This window comes from Barbatula barbatula, assembly GCF_947034865.1.
Source record: "Barbatula barbatula genome assembly, chromosome: 7".
In the NCBI taxonomy this organism is placed as follows: Eukaryota; Metazoa; Chordata; class Actinopteri; order Cypriniformes; family Nemacheilidae; genus Barbatula; species Barbatula barbatula.
The window spans coordinates 25,320,354-25,339,696 of record NC_136770.1 but is presented as its reverse complement, the minus strand read 5'-3'; the positions used below and the strand labels follow the sequence as shown (position 1 = coordinate 25,339,696).

Below are 19,343 nucleotides of genomic sequence, written 5' to 3'. Positions count from 1 at the left end.
AAACTGCAAGTTGAAGGATGTACCGTTACTCCAACAAATACAGTAAAAGATCTAGACGTTATAATAGACAGCAACCTGTCATTTAGAAATCACATCTCAAATGTCACAAAAACAGCCTTTTTCCACCTAAGAAATGTTGCCAAGTTACGAAATATTCTGTGTGTTGCTGACGCGGAGAAGCTTATTCATGCATTTATGACCTCAAGACTTGACTACTGTAATGCTCTACTTAGTGTTTGTCCTTCATCATCAATAAACAAACTACAGTTAGTTCAGAAAATACCATCACATAACCCCAATGTTATCAACCCTTCACTGGCTACACATTAAGTATCGTATTGACTTTAAAGTTCTTTAAATCACTTATAAAGCCTTAAAGGGTTTAGCCCCTACCTACCTAACAGAGCTTCTATCACACTACAACACATCACGCTCTCTAAGATCTCAAAACTCAGGACTTTTGATAACACCTAGAATAACTAAATCCACCAAAGGGGGTCGAGCTTTCTCATACGTTGCACCTAAACTCTGGAATAACCTTCCTGATATTATTCCAGGATCAGACACACTCGCCCAGTTTAAATCTAGATTAAAGACACATCTTTACAGCCAAGCATTCACTTATTGCTAAATATGCTTAATAAACCACCAGGAGATGCTGACATTAGATATTATTTACTAGAATAATTGGATTTATTATATAAAACACCATGTAGTGTGTTTTACCCTTTCTTGGGTTTTTCGTTTTTCCCCTGTAAAGCTGCTTTGGAACAATGCAAATTGTGAAAAGCGCTATATAAATAAAATTGAATTGAATTGAATTGTCTGAAGAGATGTGTCTTTAATCTAGATTTAAATTGGGCGAGTGTGTCTGATCCTCGAATAGTATCAGGAAGGTTATAGTTTAGGTGCTACGTATGAGAAAGCTTGACGCCCTTTGGTGGATTTAGTTATTCATCAAATCATGTTTTTTATGATGTTTTTATTGTGTTAGTTAGCTGAAGTTCTTTTTAGTTTTTATGGCTCAAATCAAAACAAACCAACTGCAGTTTGATTGATATGAATTTGACTGCACAGTAAAAAAATTAAAACAGAGTTATATATTATTTTGGAACCAAACTCTTCACTTTCCTCTTCCTGTAGTTTCTCTTTGGTTGTTGCTCATTTTGTGTTTGCAGAGCAGCTGAATTGTGAAGATGTTTGTGTTATTTACAAAACTGAAGATTAGTGATTCTAAAAACATTTGATCTGTGTCTAAACACCTGACGTGACTTCACATCTACATCTGTCTGTCTATCTTCAGGCTGTACGTGTCCTCCAGGTGTCTGTGGTCAGGTGAGGGTTCCAGCGCTTTGGATTGGTGTCGACAGGTTCTGGATCAGCAGCGGCCAGGTGTGGATCTCGGCACACACACACACACACACACACACACACACACACACACACACAGTCAAACACTTCAGTCTCTCCAAACTTTACACACACACACACACACACACACACACACACACACACACACAGTCAAACACTTCAGTCTCTCAGAACATTACGCACACACACACACACACACACACAGTCAAACACTTCAGACTCTCAGAACTTTACCCACACACGCACACACACACACACACACACACACACACACACACAGTCAAACACTTCAGTCTCTCAGAACTTTACGCACACACACACACACACACACACACAGTCAAACACTTCAGTCTCTCAGAACTTTACACACACACACACACACACACACACACACACACACACACAGTCAAACACTTCAGTCTCTCAGAACATTACGCACACACACACACACACACACACAGTCAAACACTTCAGACTCTCAGAACTTTACCCACACACGCACACACACACACACACACACACACACACACACACACAGTCAAACACTTCAGTCTCTCCAAACTTTACACACACACACACACACACACACACACACACACACACACACACACACACACACACACACACACACAGTCAAACACTTCAGTCTCTCAGAACATTACGCGCACACACACACACACACACACACACAGTCAAACACTTCAGACTCTCAGAACTTTACCCACACACGCACACACACACACACACACACACACACACACACACACACACAGTCAAACACTTCAGTCTCTCAGAACTTTACACACACACACACACACACACACACACACACAGAGTCAAACACTTCAGTCTCTCAGAACTTTATGCACACACACACACACACACACACAGTCAAACACTTCAGTCTCTCAGAACTTTACGCACACACACACACACACAGTCAAACACTTCAGTCTCTCAGAACATTACACACACACACACACACACAGTCAAACACTTCAGTCTCTCAGAACTTTACACACACACACACACAGTCAAACACTTCAGTCTCTCAGAACATTACGCACACACACACACACACACACACAGTCAAACACTTCAGTCTCTCAGAACATTACACACACACACACAGTCAAACACTTCAGTCTCTCAGAACTTTACACACACACACACACACACACACACACACACAGTCAAACACTTCAGTCTCTCAGAACATTACGCACACACACACACACACACTCAAACACTTCAGTCTCTCAGAACTTTACGCACGCACACACACACACACACACACACACACACAGTCAAACACTTCAGTCTCTCAGAACTTTACGCACACACACACACACACACACACACAGTCTAACACTTCAGTCTCTCAACACTTTACGCACACACACACACACACACACACACACACACACACACACACACACACACACAGTCAAACACTTCAGTCTCTCAGAACTTTACGCACACACACACACACACACACACACACACACAGTCTAACACTTCAGTCTCTCAACACTTTACGCACACACACACAGTCAAACACTTCAGTCTCTCAACACTTTACGCACACACACACAGTCAAACACTTCAGTCTCTCAGAACATTACGCGCGCACACACACACACAGTCAAACACTTCAGTCTCTCAGAACTTTACGCACACACACACACACACACACACACAGTCAAACACTTCAGTCTCTGAGAACATTACGCGCGCACACACACACACAGTCAAACACTTCAGTCTCTCAGAACTTTACGCACACACACACACACACACACACACACAGTCAAACACTTCAGTCTCTCAGAACTTTACGCGCACACACACACACACACACAGTCAAACACTTCAGTCTCTCAGAACTTTACGATCACACACACAGTCAAACACTTCAGTCTCTCAGAACTTTACGCACACACACACACACACAGTCAAACACTTCAGTCTCTCAGAACATTACGCACACACACACACACACACACACACACACACACAGTCAAACACTTCAGTCTCTCAGAACTTTACGCACACACACACACACACACACACACACACAGTCAAACACTTCAGTCTCTCAGAACATTACGCACACACACACACACACACACACAGTCAAACACTTCAGTCTCTCAGAACTTTACGCACACACACACACACACACACACACAGTCAAACACTTCAGTCTCTCAGAACTTTACACACACACAGTCAAACACTTCAGTCTCTCAGAACTTTACGCACACACACACACACACACACACACACACAGTCAAACACTTCAGTCTCTCAGAACATTACGCACACACACACACACACACAGTCAAACACTTCAGTCTCTCAGAACTTTACGCACACACACACACACTCAAACACTTCAGTCTCTTAGAACTTTACGCACACACACACACACACAGTCAAACACTTCAGTCTCTCAGAACTTTACGCACACACACACACACACACACACAGTCAAACACTTCAGTCTCTCAGAACATTACGCACACACACACACACACACACACACACACAGTCAAACACTTCAGTCTCTCAGAACTTTACGCACACACACACACACTCAAACACTTCAGTCTCTTAGAACTTTACGCACACACACACACACTCAAACACTTCAGTCTCTCAGAACTTTACGCACACACACACACACACACGCACACACACACACAGTCAAACACTTCAGTCTCTCAGAACTTTACGCACACACACACACACTCAAACACTTCAGTCTCTTAGAACTTTACGCACACACACACACACTCAAACACTTCAGTCTCTCAGAACTTTACGCACACACACACACACACACGCACACACACACACAGTCAAACACTTCAGTCTCTCAGAACTCTACGCACACACACACACACACACACACACACACACAGTCAAACACTTCAGTCTCTCAGAACTTTACGCACACACACACACACACACACACAGTCAAACACTTCAGTCTCTCAGAACATTACGCGCACACACACACACACACACACACACACACACACAGTCAAACACTTCAGTCTCTCAGAACTTTACACACACACACACACACACACACACACACACACACACACACACACAGTCAAACACTTCAGTCTCTCAACACTTTACACACACACACACACACACACACACAGTCAAACACTTCAGTCTCTCAGAACTTTACGCACGCACGTACACGCGCACACACACACACACACACACACACACACAGTCAAACACTTCAGTCTCTCAACACTTTACACACACACACACACACACACACACACACACACACACACACACACACACACAGTCAAACACTTCAGTCTCTCAGAACTTTACGCACGCACGTACACGCGCACACACACAAACACACACAAATGATGTATGGCTTCAGTCGTGTCTGGAATCGTCATAACCTCTAGAGCAGTTCAGATTAGAGGTCTTCTCGGGTCCAAAGATCTTTACCCGACCCGGAATGACCCGAATCACTTTTTACCCGAACCCGAGACAGACCCGATAACGTTTTATTTTAAAGCCCCGACCCGAGACAGACCCGATAACGTTTTATTTTAAAGCCCCGACCCGAGACAGACCCGATAACGTTTTATTTTAAAGCCCCGATCCGAGACAGACCAGATAACGTTTTTATTTTAAAGCCCCGACCCGAGACAGACCCGATAACGTTTTATTTTAAAGCCCCGACCCGAGACAGACCCGATAACGTTTTATTTTAAAGCCCCGACCCGAGACAGACCCGATAACGTTTTTATTTTAAAGCCCCGACCCGAGACAGACCCGATAACGTTTTATTTTAAAGCCCCGATCCGAGACAGACCCGATAACGTTTTATTTTAAAGCCCCGACCCGAGACAGACCCGATAACGTTTTATTTTAAAGCCCCGACCCGAGACAGACCCGATAACGTTTTTATTTTAAAGCCCCGATCCGAGACAGACCCGATAACGTTTTTATTTTAAAGCCCCGACCCGAGACAGACCCGATAACGTTTTATTTTAAAGCCCCGACCCGAGACAGACCCGATAACGTTTTATTTTAAAGCCCCGACCCGAGACAGACCCGATAACGTTTTATTTTAAAGCCCCAACCCGAGACAGACCCGATAACGTTTTATTTTAAAGCCCCGACCTGAGACAGACCCGATAACGTTTTTATTTTAAAGCCCCGATCCGAGACAGACCCGATAACGTTTTATTTTAAAGCCCCGACCTGAGACAGACCCGATAACGTTTTATTTTAAAGCCCCGACCCGAGACAGACCCGATAACGTTTTTATTTTAAAGCCCCGACCCGAGACAGACCCGATAACGTTTTATTTTAAAGCCCCGACCCGAGACAGACCCGATAACGTTTTATTTTAAAGCCCCGACCCGAGACAGACCCGATAACGTTTTATTTTAAAGCCCCGACCCGAGACAGACCCGATAACGTTTTTATTTTAAAGCCCCGACCCGAGACAGACCCGATAACGTTTTATTTTAAAGCCCCGACCCGAGACAGACCCGATAACGTTTTATTTTAAAGCCCCGACCCGAGACAGACCCGATAACGTTTTATTTTAAAGCCCCGATCCGAGACAGACCCGATAACGTTTTATTTTAAAGCCCCGACCCGAGACAGACCCGATAACGTTTTATTTTAAAGCCCCGACCCGAGACAGACCCGATAACGTTTTATTTTAAAGCCCCGACCCGAGACAGACCCGATAACGTTTTATTTTAAAGCCCCGATCCGAGACAGACCCGATAACGTTTTATTTTAAAGCCCCGACCCGAGACAGACCCGATAACGTTTTATTTTAAAGCCCCGATCCGAGACAGACCCGATAAGGTTTTTATTTTAAAGCCCCGACCCGAGACAGACCCGATAACGTTTTATTTTAAAGCCCCAACCCGAGACAGACCCGATAACGTTTTATTTTAAAGCCCCGACCCGAGACAGACCCGATAACGTTTTATTTTAAAGCCCCGATCCGAGACAGACCCGATAACGTTTTTATTTTAAAGACCCGAGACAGACCCGATAACGTTTTATTTTAAAGCCCCGACCCGAGACAGACCCGATAACGTTTTATTTTAAAGCCCCGACCCGAGACAGACCCGATAACGTTTTATTTTAAAGCCCCGACCCGAGACAGACCCGATAACGTTTTATTTTAAAGCCCCGACCCGAGACAGACCCGATAACGTTTTATTTTAAAGCCCCGACCCGAGACAGACCCGATAACGTTTTATTTTAAAGCTCCGATCCGAGACAGACCCGATAACGTTTTTATTTTAAAGCCCCGACCCGAGACAGACCCTATAACGTTATTATTTTAAAGCCCCGACCCGAGACAGACCCGATAACGTTTTTATTTTAAAGCCCCGACCCGAGACAGACCCGATAACGTTTTATTTTAAAGCCCCGACCCGAGACAGACCCGATAACGTTTTATTTTAAAGCCCCGACCCGAGACAGACCCGATAACGTTTTATTTTAAAGCCCCGACCCGAGACAGACCCGATAACGTTAGACCCGAGTCCGACCCATCGTATATATTTTTTAAACCCGACTACACCTGAATGTAAACCGACGTTTATTAATGAAATTGATATGGCAATGAACACGTTGATCCTCTTGTTTTGCTCTGGCAAATTGCGCAAACTGAGGCTAAATGGGTTGTGCCAGTTTTAGCTGAATCAAATCTAAATAAGTGACGACATAGCAACCACTCGCGCGAACATTCTGTCTCAACAATGTGTCCCAAATCGCATAGTACTGAAATGTGCGTGTCTTTTAATATCTACTTTGGTCGCCTGGTGGAAGTATGTTTTTCCTGAATACGATGGTAACTACATCGAGTGCAAACCCCTGCAGCGTTGGAAACTTCGGGATTTCAATTCTAAGGTGATTTCAGATCACCGCGACTTTCGGAAGATTTGCGTGGCTTTCAACCGATCGACTGAGGGTTGGAGGAGAGTTGGTAACTACACACACACAAGTGACGCGCTGTTATTGTACAGGATAGTTCGGGTCTTCCTCGGGTCAATTAAGCAAAACAGTTTTTTACTTTATATTACCCGAGACCCGAAGACACTAATAATATACCCGACCCGTGTCCGAAGCTCCCGTGAATCTTTTAGACCCGAACCTGCTCGGGTCTCGGGCCGGACCTCGGGTTCTCGGATCTAAGTGGACCCGTGAAGACCTCTAGTTCAGATACATCACTGTGCTGTCAAACATCAGTGCTTGAGGGGGAGGAGCATCTCATGAGTGGGTGTGGCAGACATGTGCCAATCTCGTGATGTGATAATAATGAGATTTAAAGATCAGCTTCATCTCTGGATTGAATGAACCTGATGAACTACAGACACAATCTCTCTGCTCTGATGTAAGGGTGGGGGGGCTTTCTCACTGCTATATTCAGCCTGTAGACTCACCGTAACCATAGAAACTGTGTTTTGCTCCTCATGCCAAGTGCAGCATTATTATTACTGGCTAACATAAAGATTTAAAGAGCAGGAGAGCAAACGGCACAGATCTGTCTGTCAACACAAAAGTCCAGCAGCTACAGGTGGACATGTGTTTGCATGTGTCTAGATGTCCTCTGTGAGCTTCTTCAGTCAGACATCACGTGTGTTGGGTGACAGATGTGAATCTCTCATGTAGGATTAGCTGATGTCAATCTTCAATTTGTAGCAAAACACTGAATCGCGTTTGTTAACATGATTCAATCTGTGTGTGTCAGTGAAGAAATGGAGGTCAAGTTTCTCCTCTCCGTGTTCTCCTGCGGTTCCTCGTGCTTGTGTAGTTGGAGTTTCTCCTCTCTGTGTTACACCCAACCGCAGCAGCGGGACCTGTGAGAGAGCAGGTAACGCACCTGACGACACACCTGACTGTCTAATGTTGTGATCATGTATCCCATCAGTCCTGTCTGACGGGATGTTGTTGTCTGCTGATGTCACATGATCATATCGCCACGGTGACTCCCTATCTCACACACTGCATCATCACAGTCATGAGAGACTGTCTTGTTGTGATGTGTTTGCGTGTCACAGGTGGAGGTGTGAGACGCAGTTTGCAGAAGACTGCAGATGTCTGTGATGCCAGTGTGGACTCTGTTCCTCTGGCTTTTAAACTACAGGACCTGATGGATGTTCAGGTGATGGCTCGTCTGCAGGAGGAGAGTAAGTGCACACGCATGTCGCGATCAGGTTTTCTTGAGCGTCCTCACAGACTTCCTTTCCGCTGTATGATTACTTTCTTTGATTTTCTCGTGATTTGTGTTTGGCTTCATTTGTTCGTTTCAGGTTTACGTCAAGATTTCGTCACGACCTTGTCCACACATAACCGCCGCAGTGCCAGCTTTTCCTTTCAGTTGGGTCAGCGAGGTGAGTCACAGCCGGATGAGGAAGAGGAGGATGATGATGAGGATTATGCTCAGCTGCCCCCTCCACAACCGCGTCTGAGCCGGGCGGGACCCCTGCGACGCGGGCTGACACACTCACACACCTTCAGCAGCGTCAGGGACTGGACCACCCTGAGCTACACCCCCATGTCACCCATTCAAAGTAGACCGGCCGGAGAGCATACGGGCGTCCGGAACACCTCGGGTGAGAACATAGTGCTTCATCCCCTGACGAACACCAATCGCAACCCTGTGTGGAAATATTTCAATGACATCATCACTGATCTGACGGCAGGTTTTAGAAATGTGAAGTTAGAGATCATCAGTCTGTTTATTATTACGATTCTTAAAACATGTTGTTGAGATCTACTGACGCATAAACACACAAACAGATGAATGTCAGGTGAGGTCTTGCTGTCAGGTGCTGCGTCTTTCCTCAATGCAACTGGAATCTAAACAGCACGGACATAAACAAAAGGTACAGAAATAAAGAAAAAATAAATAGTTTTTTTGACAGGTTTTGTCACTTCATCGTGATTTTTTTCATGTTTAAAGATTTAATGGAGACGTGGTCCTGATCATCTAAATCTATAAGAACATTGAAGCAGCTGCTGTCAGGAATGAACGACAACACATGTCACTTTGACTTTAATCTGATGTAAAACATCATTTGGTGGATTTACGAAATGAGTTGGCAGTTCTATGTGATGATGTCATGATCCTAACTGTTATTGGCTAAGTAAACAGGAAGTGCTATTCTCTCAGAGACGCTGAGGAGGAGTATGCCCAACCTCCTGAAATCTCTGAGTGTGTCGACCCCGGCCAATCAAACGTCTTCGTCCATCCGGAACAGTCAAAGCTTTGATTCGTCGAGCACGCTGGGACGCCTGCAGTCCTGCAGTATGTGTCAGTTCATCATATATATTCAAACTCATTTCATTCCATATCACAGAGTGAAATCTCACTGTACATCCACCCGGCTTCACGTCTGCACACATTGTCTTATAACGTTCAGTCCAACAACACGAAGGGGCTGAAAAACTGATTTTGGGGTGTCGAGTGATTCTGTTCTGTTCTGTTTGTGTGTGAAGTTCCGTCTCCTGGGCAGCTGCACAACCGTGTTCAGAGTGTGGGAAACTTCTCGTCCCGGCAGCCTGTGAAGGCCACGGCTTACGTCAGCCCCACCATCAAAGGTCCATCGCCCATGACATCATCAACCAATTTACAGTCTCTGTCCACCAGCGGGATTCCACAGCCCAGTAAAACCAGCAGCAGCACATCTCAGATCCCGTCCCGCAGCACTCGACCCGCCTCTTTCATAGCGACCGGATCCACACCTAGAAGCAAACTCACAACACCCGCACGCAGGTACACCTCATTACATGAGAACATTATCTTCATGATACAGAAGAGTGTCTACAGACTGACCATTAACCGTCTTCACAGCAGATAGTCAATGAAGTGAATCATGTATATTCGGGATTGAACGTGTGTTATGATGTCTGATATTCTTAATGTATCGTCTCTGTCTGTAGTTTGCTGACTCCACCAAAGAGTGTTATGACGTTGAGCGCGCTGCGTGACGGAAGCTGGCGTGATGGATGTTATTGACCTCACAGGTTTAGAAGCGCTCTGCTGGTCAGGGCCTCTCTCTCACTGAAGATCTTCCTCTTTATATATCTTGTATCCAGAGCTTTGTATGCAAAACAGTCACCTGCTCCTGAGATGATACATCCGTCAACCACAAGATTTAAAGCAAATGTCAAGAGGTTTTTTACTATGACACTCATGTATGGATGTTTATATGAAGAATAATACTTTTTAACTTGCACTCATGATCTGAAATGATGTTTCTGAAGCTGATGTTTTTTGTTGTTGTTTATATTATTGTATTTATTTGGTGTTAAACTTCCACTGTTGGGTTTCATGGCCACGGATGTAGCAGTGTGTTTGTTATTTATCAGTTCTGTTTCTGCGTTTTGTTTTTCTCATCACGTAAAACATATTTAAGAGAGTATTATACTTGTTCACATGTTATTTCTGTATAATGCACCATCATTTACTTCTTGAAATTTCTTGATCACTGATATTTGAATGGATGTGTGAGTTTTTACAGTCAAAATAAAGTTGTGTTTGTAATGCTCTTTCTCTACTGAAGTACACAAGGTCTCGACTACTCACCATGATTATAAATTGCATCATTCATTGAGGTTTTCAGGGTTATATTAAAGGAATAGTCCTGTCAGTCTCTTATTCTCTATAGACACATGAGCTGACGCATATTTGAGTCTTTTCACATTATTGTACATTTATGTCATAGTTTTATGACTCGTTGTTTTTTATGAGTATATATTTTTTTGATGTCATTTCTGAATGTCTGTTGTGATGATCCATGTATTAGTTGTTACTCGAGTCTGATTGTCCTCTGGGGATTAATAAAGATTGTCACTGGTTATAGATATTTTCTCACAGTTTCAGTTGAAACACAGTGCACTGTTATATAATAATCAAATCACAGTCACACTTTCAGAGAGGAAAGGCAAAAGATCTCTTCCCATACCGGGAGTCGAACCCGGGCCGCCTGGGTGAAAACCAGGAATCCTAACCGCTAGACCATATGGGAGGTGTTAGAGAGCCACCGCGCTACGCGCTTGTGTACTTGTGTAATGTGTACTTTATTACCTTAACGATTATTTGACTTATTTAATTACTTTATCTTCAGATGCGACTGCGAGTGTTTTACACAGTTTATAGTTTTACAGTGTAGAACAAAGAGTTGTGAAGCTTCAAAGTGTGTCGCGCTGCTCGTGACGTCATATGTAGGGGACACGAGGGAGACTGTTGTTGAATGAGTAGTATTTGCTCAGGTTGAAGTTTACATCGCTCGTAATACATCATCATGTAAGTAACGGAACACTTGAGAGTCTCTTTGAGTTATAAATGTAAACACACACACACGTGCTGTTATGAGTGTGTTTATTATGTGTGTTTTGTGTTTAATAAAGGACAGAATATTGGAAATCTCAGCCGCGGAAGTTCTGTCAGTACTGTAAGTGTTGGATCGCAGATAATAAACCCGTGAGTCTTTATCATAGCTCGTGTTTGATCTTTCATATAAAGTCACGCGTGATTTGTATTAAATGTTGTCTCGTGGTTGTGTTTTCTACGAAGAGCGTTCAGTTTCACGAGCGAGGAAAGAATCACAAGGAAAATGTCGCGGCCAAAATCGAGGAGGTGAGTCAAGTTAAAGAGACACTACACGAGACGAGACATATACCGCTTTATACGTGTTTAACATCACATGATTGCAGTATTTTCAGTGTGCACATCTGTATGATCTGCACACATTACTGTATCCCACAATGCACTGCTGCCATTTTCACCTTCTGACATATTCTCCATTGCTCATTTGATTAGGCTGGAAAACCTAATGACATAGCCTTTGTTTTTAAGAGCGCACTGTAGTTACCCGTTCAGATCATCATGACCTCCTCATTGTGTTCAGTGAGCAGCCAGGTGCATTATGGGATACGTGTCTGTTGTTTACTGCACACATCAGGTGTGAGCTGCGGTGGGTTTCTGTACGGTCCATTCAGGTGTAGTGTGTGTGTTGTGTTATAGCTGGTGGGCCGCAGAGGCGTTGATGTGTTTATAAACAGAATTTTGGCTGCTGTTCTCACTTCAGCATGTGTATGATGATAAGAGCGTGTGTGTGTGTCTGTGAAGATCATCTCCTATTGGTCAGCAGCGTTTGTGTCACTTTTCTGTGACCTTCTGTCAATGTTGCACGACAGATTAAGAAAAAGAGCATCGCCAAAGCCAAACAGGATGAGAAGTCGTCAAAGCAGTTTGCAGCGATGGAAGAAGCTGCTCAGAAAGCTTACGAGGAGGATCTGAAGAGACTCAACACTCACTCCGGTACTCAACTTTCATTGACATTCAACACACACGCACTATATGTAGGAAAATGCTTAATACAAATAGAGCCTGGAAATATGCTATATACGTACATGAATATACGTGTGAAAATAGGAAATGGTGCTGTGAGTATTTAATGGCAATTCTTCTGATCATTCAGATTCATTATTTATACTTCAGCTGTTTAAACGGTTACGCTCTCATTTCTCTCTCATTTAAACATTTGAGCAACTGAGATCAGATCTCCTGAGCTATAAAAGAGAAACATCGACAGAAATGAAGATCCTCAGAAAGAGCACAGAATGTTGTGAAATGTTATGATGTTTTTGACTGATTATTATTATTTGCTTGTGTACAGATGAGAGTTTGCCCGCGCCACCGGCTCCTGTTAAACCACAGAGTCAGCCCAAATCTAACAAACGTCAAGTTAAAGTGAAGGTGAAAGCGAAGATGAAAGTGAGCAGGAATAAACCAGCGGATGTTTGGCTGGAGGGAAGAACAAATGATGGTCAGATATATTTTCACAACACCATCACAGGAGGTATGACGTCACACACACACACACACACACACACGTTTATCTGGATGTGTTTTTTTCTGATGTGATTGTGTGGTTGTTGATGTCAGAGTCTCAGTGGCAGAAACCAGGAGTGTTTCATGGTGACAGTACATCAGGTCAAACGCAGGTACACTGATTCACTCTTCAGCTTCATGTCCGATGTTTTTTGAATTCGAGCACATGAACCGTGTTTTCTGCAGGGATCCTCAGGAGGTGTGTGGATAGAAGCCGTGAGTCCTGAAGGATACACATACTACTACAACACAGAGACGGGCGGTAAGATACAGAGCCTCACACACACACACACGCACACACACACACACACACACAACCGAGTTAAAAGTGTTTCTGAGCAGAATCCAGCTGGGAGAAACCCGACGAGTTGAAGTCAAAGGATGGATCTCCTCAGGAGGAGACGCAGGGAGAAGCCGCACCTCCTCAAGCCGAGTCTCTCTCCACAGCTGAAGAGAAGTCTGAACCTCCTAAAGAAACGACAGAAGAAGAAGCGGCTGAAAGCAAACAAACCAAAGTCCCAAAGATCAACTTTAGGGTAAGAAACAGCCTGTTTGGAGCACCGCACGCAGCGAGACAATAAACACGATTGTTTTCCACAGAAACGAAAGGAAGAGCAGAGCGAGACGTCAGGGGATGATGGAGGAAAGAAAGCGAGTGATGGAGGAGATGAGGAGGTGAAAGAGGCCGACAGCTGTGTGACCCAAACTCCTCCTGCTGTCCAGAACAAATTGATTTCAGTAAAGATTTCCAGATCAGTAAATCCTTATGGAGCCTGGGAAAAAATCCAGCCGCCAGACGACCCTTAGTGAGAACCGTCATGTTATATGAAATCATGAGCACCAATGTGGTTTAATAATATCATTCATAACTGATGTTCTCGTGTGGTCTGCAGTGAGAATGTGGATTTACAGCTGCCGCATGCAAAGACTGCAGACGCCGCGCCGGATCTCCCGCCTGAACCCAAATCCAGATTTAAAGAGCGCACCATCACATCACTGGGAGATGAAACCAACGCCGGAGCCACGTTCAAGAAGAGAAAGACTGAGAACGGCAAATCCAGAAGTCTCCGACAGAGAGAGAATGACGACTGATGATAGCTTTGTGTTTCTGATCATAATTTTCATGTTGTGTTAGAATTGAATCTTTTCTCTCTGTCATATGCTTGTTTTAAAGGTCAATGTCGAGAAACTTTTTCAGACATCAAAAGCAGATTTGTTTTCATTTCAGATTTGGATGTGTGAATATATGTGAAGAGTTATTTGGCTGCTTTGTGATGCTATCTTGTGTTTTTATTTTTAATTGTTGATGGAACTTAAGCCGTAGTAGAAATATTTGTCCACAGGCTTTTGGTTGTAGTGTGCTCATTAAATTACATGCGTGTTTGTTTTCTTTGAGCAAATATTCTTTCATGTTTGGGTAAGATGTTCAGCGTGAAGAAGTCATGATGTTTCTCAAATGTTTAAGGTGTCAAATCAACACGAACAAATAGAATAGAAAGACCTGTGTCAGAAGAGCTATTTTCTTGAATGTTTCTGTCTGTGTCTGATAGGCAGACATGTGCGTGTGTCTGATATTTCTCTCTCTTCACACGCAACGCTATCAGTTGAGTTGTTTGTGTGATCAGAGAGTCGCCTGTGTGTTTTATTCTGAGGGAGTGTGCAGCACCCAATATAGTGAATCTCTAATGTGAGTATTTCAGTCCATTGATCATTCGTCCCTGTGGACAAAAGTGTTAAACGCATCAATTCCATTTCACTTCAGGGTTATTTCTAGAGTGATTTTCAGTTTTGCACAGCAGCTGTACACATAGTCAAACAGAGTAAATATATAGATTTTGTAACAAATAATACAGAAATGGGAATTTATTGTGTATGATAATCATACAAACAGTTTTTGTAGAGAACACAATACATGAATCCATATATAGTTAGAACATGTGGATCCAAACGATTCAAGATTTAGAGTTCAGTTGTACTTCATGAGTGTGTTTCTCAGAGACGGTGAAACTCTGTGATGAGTTAACACTTCAGATGCAGAAACAGAGACGAAGCGATGATGAGAGTTTATGGAATAATCTAGATTGAGTTTCAACATTTGGTCTCTAATCATCTGAAACACATTAGACAGATATTATACTATATCATATCATTTTGTCCACTAATGTATTTATACTAATAACTATAACGTTAATTGTCCAAAGGTTCTACACAGTTTTTATTTTATTCTCAAAGCATTCTATATAATAACATCAGCAAAATAGAGAAAGAGTAAATGAGACGAATAAATAACATACAGAAACAACATGTGTTCACAGATGTGTTTTCTCATAGACGGGAGACGAGGTTTCAGACTTCAGATGTTGTTCTCCAGCAGTTTGAGTAACGCTTCTCTGTCTGTGTGCTCCTGCAGGAGTCTGATCATCTCCTCCAGACTCTCACCGCCTCTCATGAACTCCTGTCAACACACACTGCTGCACATTCATATGTCAACACACACTCTCAGATGATCAGAGATCCACACGTTACCTTGATGTCACGCATCACGTGACCAATCCTGTGATCCGTCACACGGTCCTGACTGAAGTTATATGTGCGGATTCTCTCTGACTGCGATCGAGAGCCCACCTGTGACACAAACTCTGTTCACATCTCACACACAAACTCAATGTCCAGTCATTTGTGTGTTTCATTGAGAGACCTGCTGTTTGCGTGACGCTTGCGTGTGTTCTCTCTGCTGTCCTGTGCAGCTCTGATACAGACGTGCTCGGAGGACACGCATGGCTGTGTCACGATTCTTTAACTGAGAGCGAAACTGCTGACATTCTGCTACAGTCCCTAAAAACCCCCCCCACACACAATTACAGCGACCTCATTACAGCGCTCAAGCAGCATCAGTGATGGATGAAATCATGTTACCTGTGGGCAGGTGAAGGATTCTCACGGCGCTGTCAGTGGTGTTGACGCTTTGACCTCCTGCTCCTCTGGATTTAAACGTGTCTATTCGCAACTCTCGGGGCTCGATGTGAATGTCAACCTGTGTAGGGATGTTCAAGATCAAGTAGATGATGAAAATGTGTCATCTGTTCAGACATTTAATGAAACAAATCACAACGCATATATGAAAGGTTTCATGTTGGCTGAATTAACATCTCAGCGTGGGTCAGTGATGGCGTGTCTCACATCATCCGGCTGCAGCAGGACGATCACAGTCACGGTTCCCGTGTGAATGCGCTGCATGCGAGATGACAGGCCGACTTCAGGAATCCTCTGAACTCTGTGTGTGCCGCCCTCAAACTTCAGCCAGCGATACACACTGTCCCCCGAGATCCTGACGGCCGCGTGATGAAGACCCCCTACAAACACACACGGCTCACCTGTGACATCATCATCATCATCATCGCATCAAACACACGGCTCACCTGTGACACCATCATCGCATCAAACACACACGGCTCACCTGTGACATCATCATCATCATCATCGCATCAAACACACACGGCTCACCTGTGACATCATCATCATCGCATCAAACACACACGGCTCACCTGTGACATCATCATCGCATCAATCAATGACTCACTGCTCAAGAGAGGAGGATGATGATAAAAGTCTGGTACCGTAATCAGCTTCAGTATAATTGAACATGTCAAAGTGCCAGTTTTTGTAGTTGGCGAAGTGCTGGTACATGTCGAGCATCTCTCTGGTGAACTGCTGACAGATATCACCTGTAGAAAACACACACACACACATATATGAGCTTCTGACACACACACACTTGATCAAAACTCAGAATGTGTAACATCACAAACCTCCAGTGGTTCTTCCTGCTGCCACCTCCAGAATGACATGTTTACCCTCCTCCTCCTCCTCATCATCGTCATCAGTGCGAACCAGAGTGTCAATCAGCTGAGAAAACACACCCCACGGTGTCACGCAGACTCCCGAACACGTGACGTGTGATTATAATGTATCCAGAAGTGAAACATGTTTGGTTGTGTGTGTGTGTGTCACCTCTTTCTTCAGCTGCTGTAATCTTCTGCTGATGTTTGTGTGTTCCTCTCGCAGCAGTGAACGCATCTGCTCCTCTTCTTCACTGCCTGTCTCACACACACACACATGAGCTTCTGACACACACACACACACACGAGCTTCTGACAATCACACACACACGAGCTTCTGACACACACACACACACACACACACACACACACACAAGCTTCTGACACAGACACACACACACACACACACAACAGACACACACACAAACACACACACGAGCTTCTGACACACACACACACACACACACACACACACACACGAGCTTCTGACACAGACACGCAAACACACACACACACACACACACACACACACACACACACACACACACACACACACACACACACACACGAGCTTCTGACACAGACACGCAAACACACACACACACACACACAGACACACACACACACACAGACAGACACACACACGCACACAACAGACACACACACACGAGCTTCTGACACAGACACGCAAACACACACACACACACACACACACAGACACACATACACACAGACAGACACACACACGCACACAACAGACACACACACACACACACACACAGCTCATTTCGTTTGAGGTAAAAAAGTAAATCTAGTGAAAGTGAGTCTTACAGTGAATGAGAGTCTCTATTTCTTTCTCTTCTCTCGTCGCGTGTTGAGTTCTGTCAAACGCGTTAACGACACGCGACAGGTGGACGAGTTTATGATTTAAAGCTTTGCGTTCAGATTCCGTCACCCGCTCGCGCTCTAACTGACTCAAAACACACTTATATTCATCTAACACGCGCTTAATGTGTTTCTGGACTGCCTCGTGCTTCAAGAACTCGTCAGATTTGTAAGACTTCCATCTTCTGACAGTCTGAAGCGACGCGACCCTGCGCAGAACACACGCCATCAAAACAGACGTAAACAAGTGACACCTTTAACCTTTAACCCTCAATCAAACATTAAAGCACATAACTAACAGAGCCGCAGCTGACGTTCAGTGACGCAGAGACCGCGCGGGGATTTGAGGCGTGTTGCCTGGAGACTGTGTTGAATGGGCAGATTTCAAAATAAAAGTTCATGTCAACTTTACATCCGTGGAGATCGGGCATGTGTTTGTATTTCTTTGAATGAACGTATACAAAATATATAGTTTAGATATTGAGTATTTGATCTAAAAACAGACCAAACTAAAATATCCAGTGTATTTTATGTATGAACTGAGTTCGAAAGCACGTGCTAATAAAATAACGCAACGTTATAATAAATGAAAGGCAATGCAAATCGCCTTACTTTTATTATTTATGGTAACCCCAAAGACATAAAAGAAACAAATAATAAAGACCCCCTTCCAACGAATCAATACTTGTATATGAATACCTGAAAGTCTTTATTGAATTATATAACTTAAAAAAAATCTTTTGGTGCTTTTGTTCTGAATCTGAATACTAAAGCTCATTCGTGTTTTTCTATCTTTATTGAATTTGTGTAAATGTTTGTGTTATTTGGATAAGCTTTGATTTTGCTGAGTGGACGTGATGAGGTCACGTGACGTGATCACGAGGACGTTAAAGTCACATGAGTTTGTGCTTCTGCTTGAACTCTTAAACAGCTGCTGTTTGTTTTGGTGTTTATTCTCACATCTGGAGCGGTAAGTTTGGAACAATAATCACGTGTGTTTTAAAATCGTTGTTTGTTTGAAATAACATCAGTCAATGTCAAACTATTTGTTCTGGTTTACTTGAAAAGTTTAAAGACGAGTTCACTTCCTGGATCTTATATGAATGTGGATGTAGATTTGTCAGAAACATTGAGTTAGGCAGGTTGATCTTGGGAAGTGTAGTTTGTAACTGTTGTGTGTCTGTCAGATGTATGTTGTGTTGGTGTGTTTGCTGCTGGGAGTGTTGGGGGTCTTTGGAGCTCCAGATGCAGATGAGATCAAATATCTGCCTGGACTTCAGAAACAGCCGAGCTTCAAACACTATTCTGGATACTTCCATGTG

The 19,343-nt window shown here is 43.6% G+C and overlaps 3 protein-coding genes across 9 annotated transcripts in view; 2 read left to right on the top strand and 1 right to left on the bottom strand.

Annotated features, from left to right (window-relative positions):
- slain1b (SLAIN motif family, member 1b) overlaps positions 1-11,264 on the top strand; it is a 13,159-nt gene extending 1,895 nt beyond the window's left edge. Inside the window, exons 2-8 of one of the 5 annotated variants that reach the window (XM_079461350.1) lie at positions 1,304-1,392; positions 8,147-8,269; positions 8,457-8,585; positions 8,709-9,011; positions 9,572-9,712; positions 9,898-10,174; positions 10,342-11,262. In XM_079461350.1, the coding sequence (XP_079317476.1) occupies positions 1,304-1,392; positions 8,147-8,269; positions 8,457-8,585; positions 8,709-9,011; positions 9,572-9,712; positions 9,898-10,174; positions 10,342-10,417 (1,138 nt within the window). In that variant the 3' untranslated portion in view covers positions 10,418-11,262. Of the gene's footprint in view, positions 1-1,303; positions 1,393-8,146; positions 8,270-8,456; positions 8,586-8,708; positions 9,012-9,571; positions 9,713-9,897; positions 10,175-10,341 lie in introns of all 5 variants that reach the window. The other 4 variants (XM_079461351.1, XM_079461353.1, XM_079461354.1 and 1 more) reach the window with 4 other exon arrangements.
- A 282-nt stretch (positions 11,265-11,546) lies between these two features.
- Positions 11,547-14,684, top strand: wbp4 (WW domain binding protein 4). Of its 2 annotated transcripts, none has more exons than XM_079459558.1 (10): positions 11,547-11,707; positions 11,812-11,884; positions 11,978-12,040; positions 12,601-12,724; positions 13,083-13,265; positions 13,352-13,410; positions 13,484-13,559; positions 13,640-13,833; positions 13,898-14,103; positions 14,191-14,684. In XM_079459558.1, coding segments are annotated over exons 1-10 (1,179 nt in total). In that variant the 5' UTR covers positions 11,547-11,705; the 3' UTR covers positions 14,390-14,684. The 2 variants fall into 2 exon arrangements, with proteins under 2 accessions (XP_079315684.1, XP_079315685.1); XM_079459559.1 differs by having other exon boundaries at positions 11,628-11,707; positions 11,812-11,855.
- Positions 14,685-15,036: 352 nt separating this feature from the next.
- On the bottom strand, positions 15,037-18,404 carry mtrf1 (mitochondrial translational release factor 1). 2 transcript variants are annotated; one of them, XR_013786851.1, is made up of 10 exons: positions 17,968-18,380; positions 17,309-17,394; positions 17,107-17,203; positions 16,915-17,022; positions 16,478-16,650; positions 16,214-16,331; positions 15,996-16,132; positions 15,824-15,922; positions 15,592-15,752; positions 15,129-15,407 (listed from the first exon to the last, which is right to left on the bottom strand). XR_013786851.1 is itself a non-coding variant. In XM_079459557.1 (9 exons), the coding sequence occupies exons 1-9, from the start codon at positions 18,248-18,250 to the stop codon at positions 15,651-15,653; spliced, it is 1,203 nt and encodes a 400-aa protein (XP_079315683.1). In that variant the 5' UTR covers positions 18,251-18,404; the 3' UTR covers positions 15,037-15,650. The 2 variants fall into 2 exon arrangements, 1 of the variants encoding a protein (XP_079315683.1); XM_079459557.1 differs by having other exon boundaries at positions 15,037-15,752; positions 17,968-18,404.
- Positions 18,405-19,343: the final 939 nt, after the last annotated feature.

What these genes read in the sequence shown, in the direction of transcription:
- wbp4 (XM_079459558.1), top strand. An exon ending in GTACATCAGGTCAAACGCAG is followed by an intron (nt 13,411 to 13,483) that starts GTACACTGATTC and finishes TGTTTTCTGCAG; the next exon opens with GGATCCTCAGGAGGTGTGTG. An exon ending in CAGCCGCCAGACGACCCTTA is followed by an intron (nt 14,104 to 14,190) that starts GTGAGAACCGTC and finishes TGTGGTCTGCAG; the next exon opens with TGAGAATGTGGATTTACAGC.
- mtrf1 (XM_079459557.1), bottom strand. Translation starts at nt 18,250, where the DNA reads ATGGCGTGTGTTCTGCGCAGGGTCGCGTCGCTTCAGACTGTCAGAAGA. An exon ending in TACAGCAGCTGAAGAAAGAG is followed by an intron (nt 17,204 to 17,308) that starts GTGACACACACA and finishes GTGTTTTCTCAG; the next exon opens with CTGATTGACACTCTGGTTCG. An exon ending in TCCTGCTGCAGCCGGATGAT is followed by an intron (nt 16,332 to 16,477) that starts GTGAGACACGCC and finishes ATCCCTACACAG; the next exon opens with GTTGACATTCACATCGAGCC.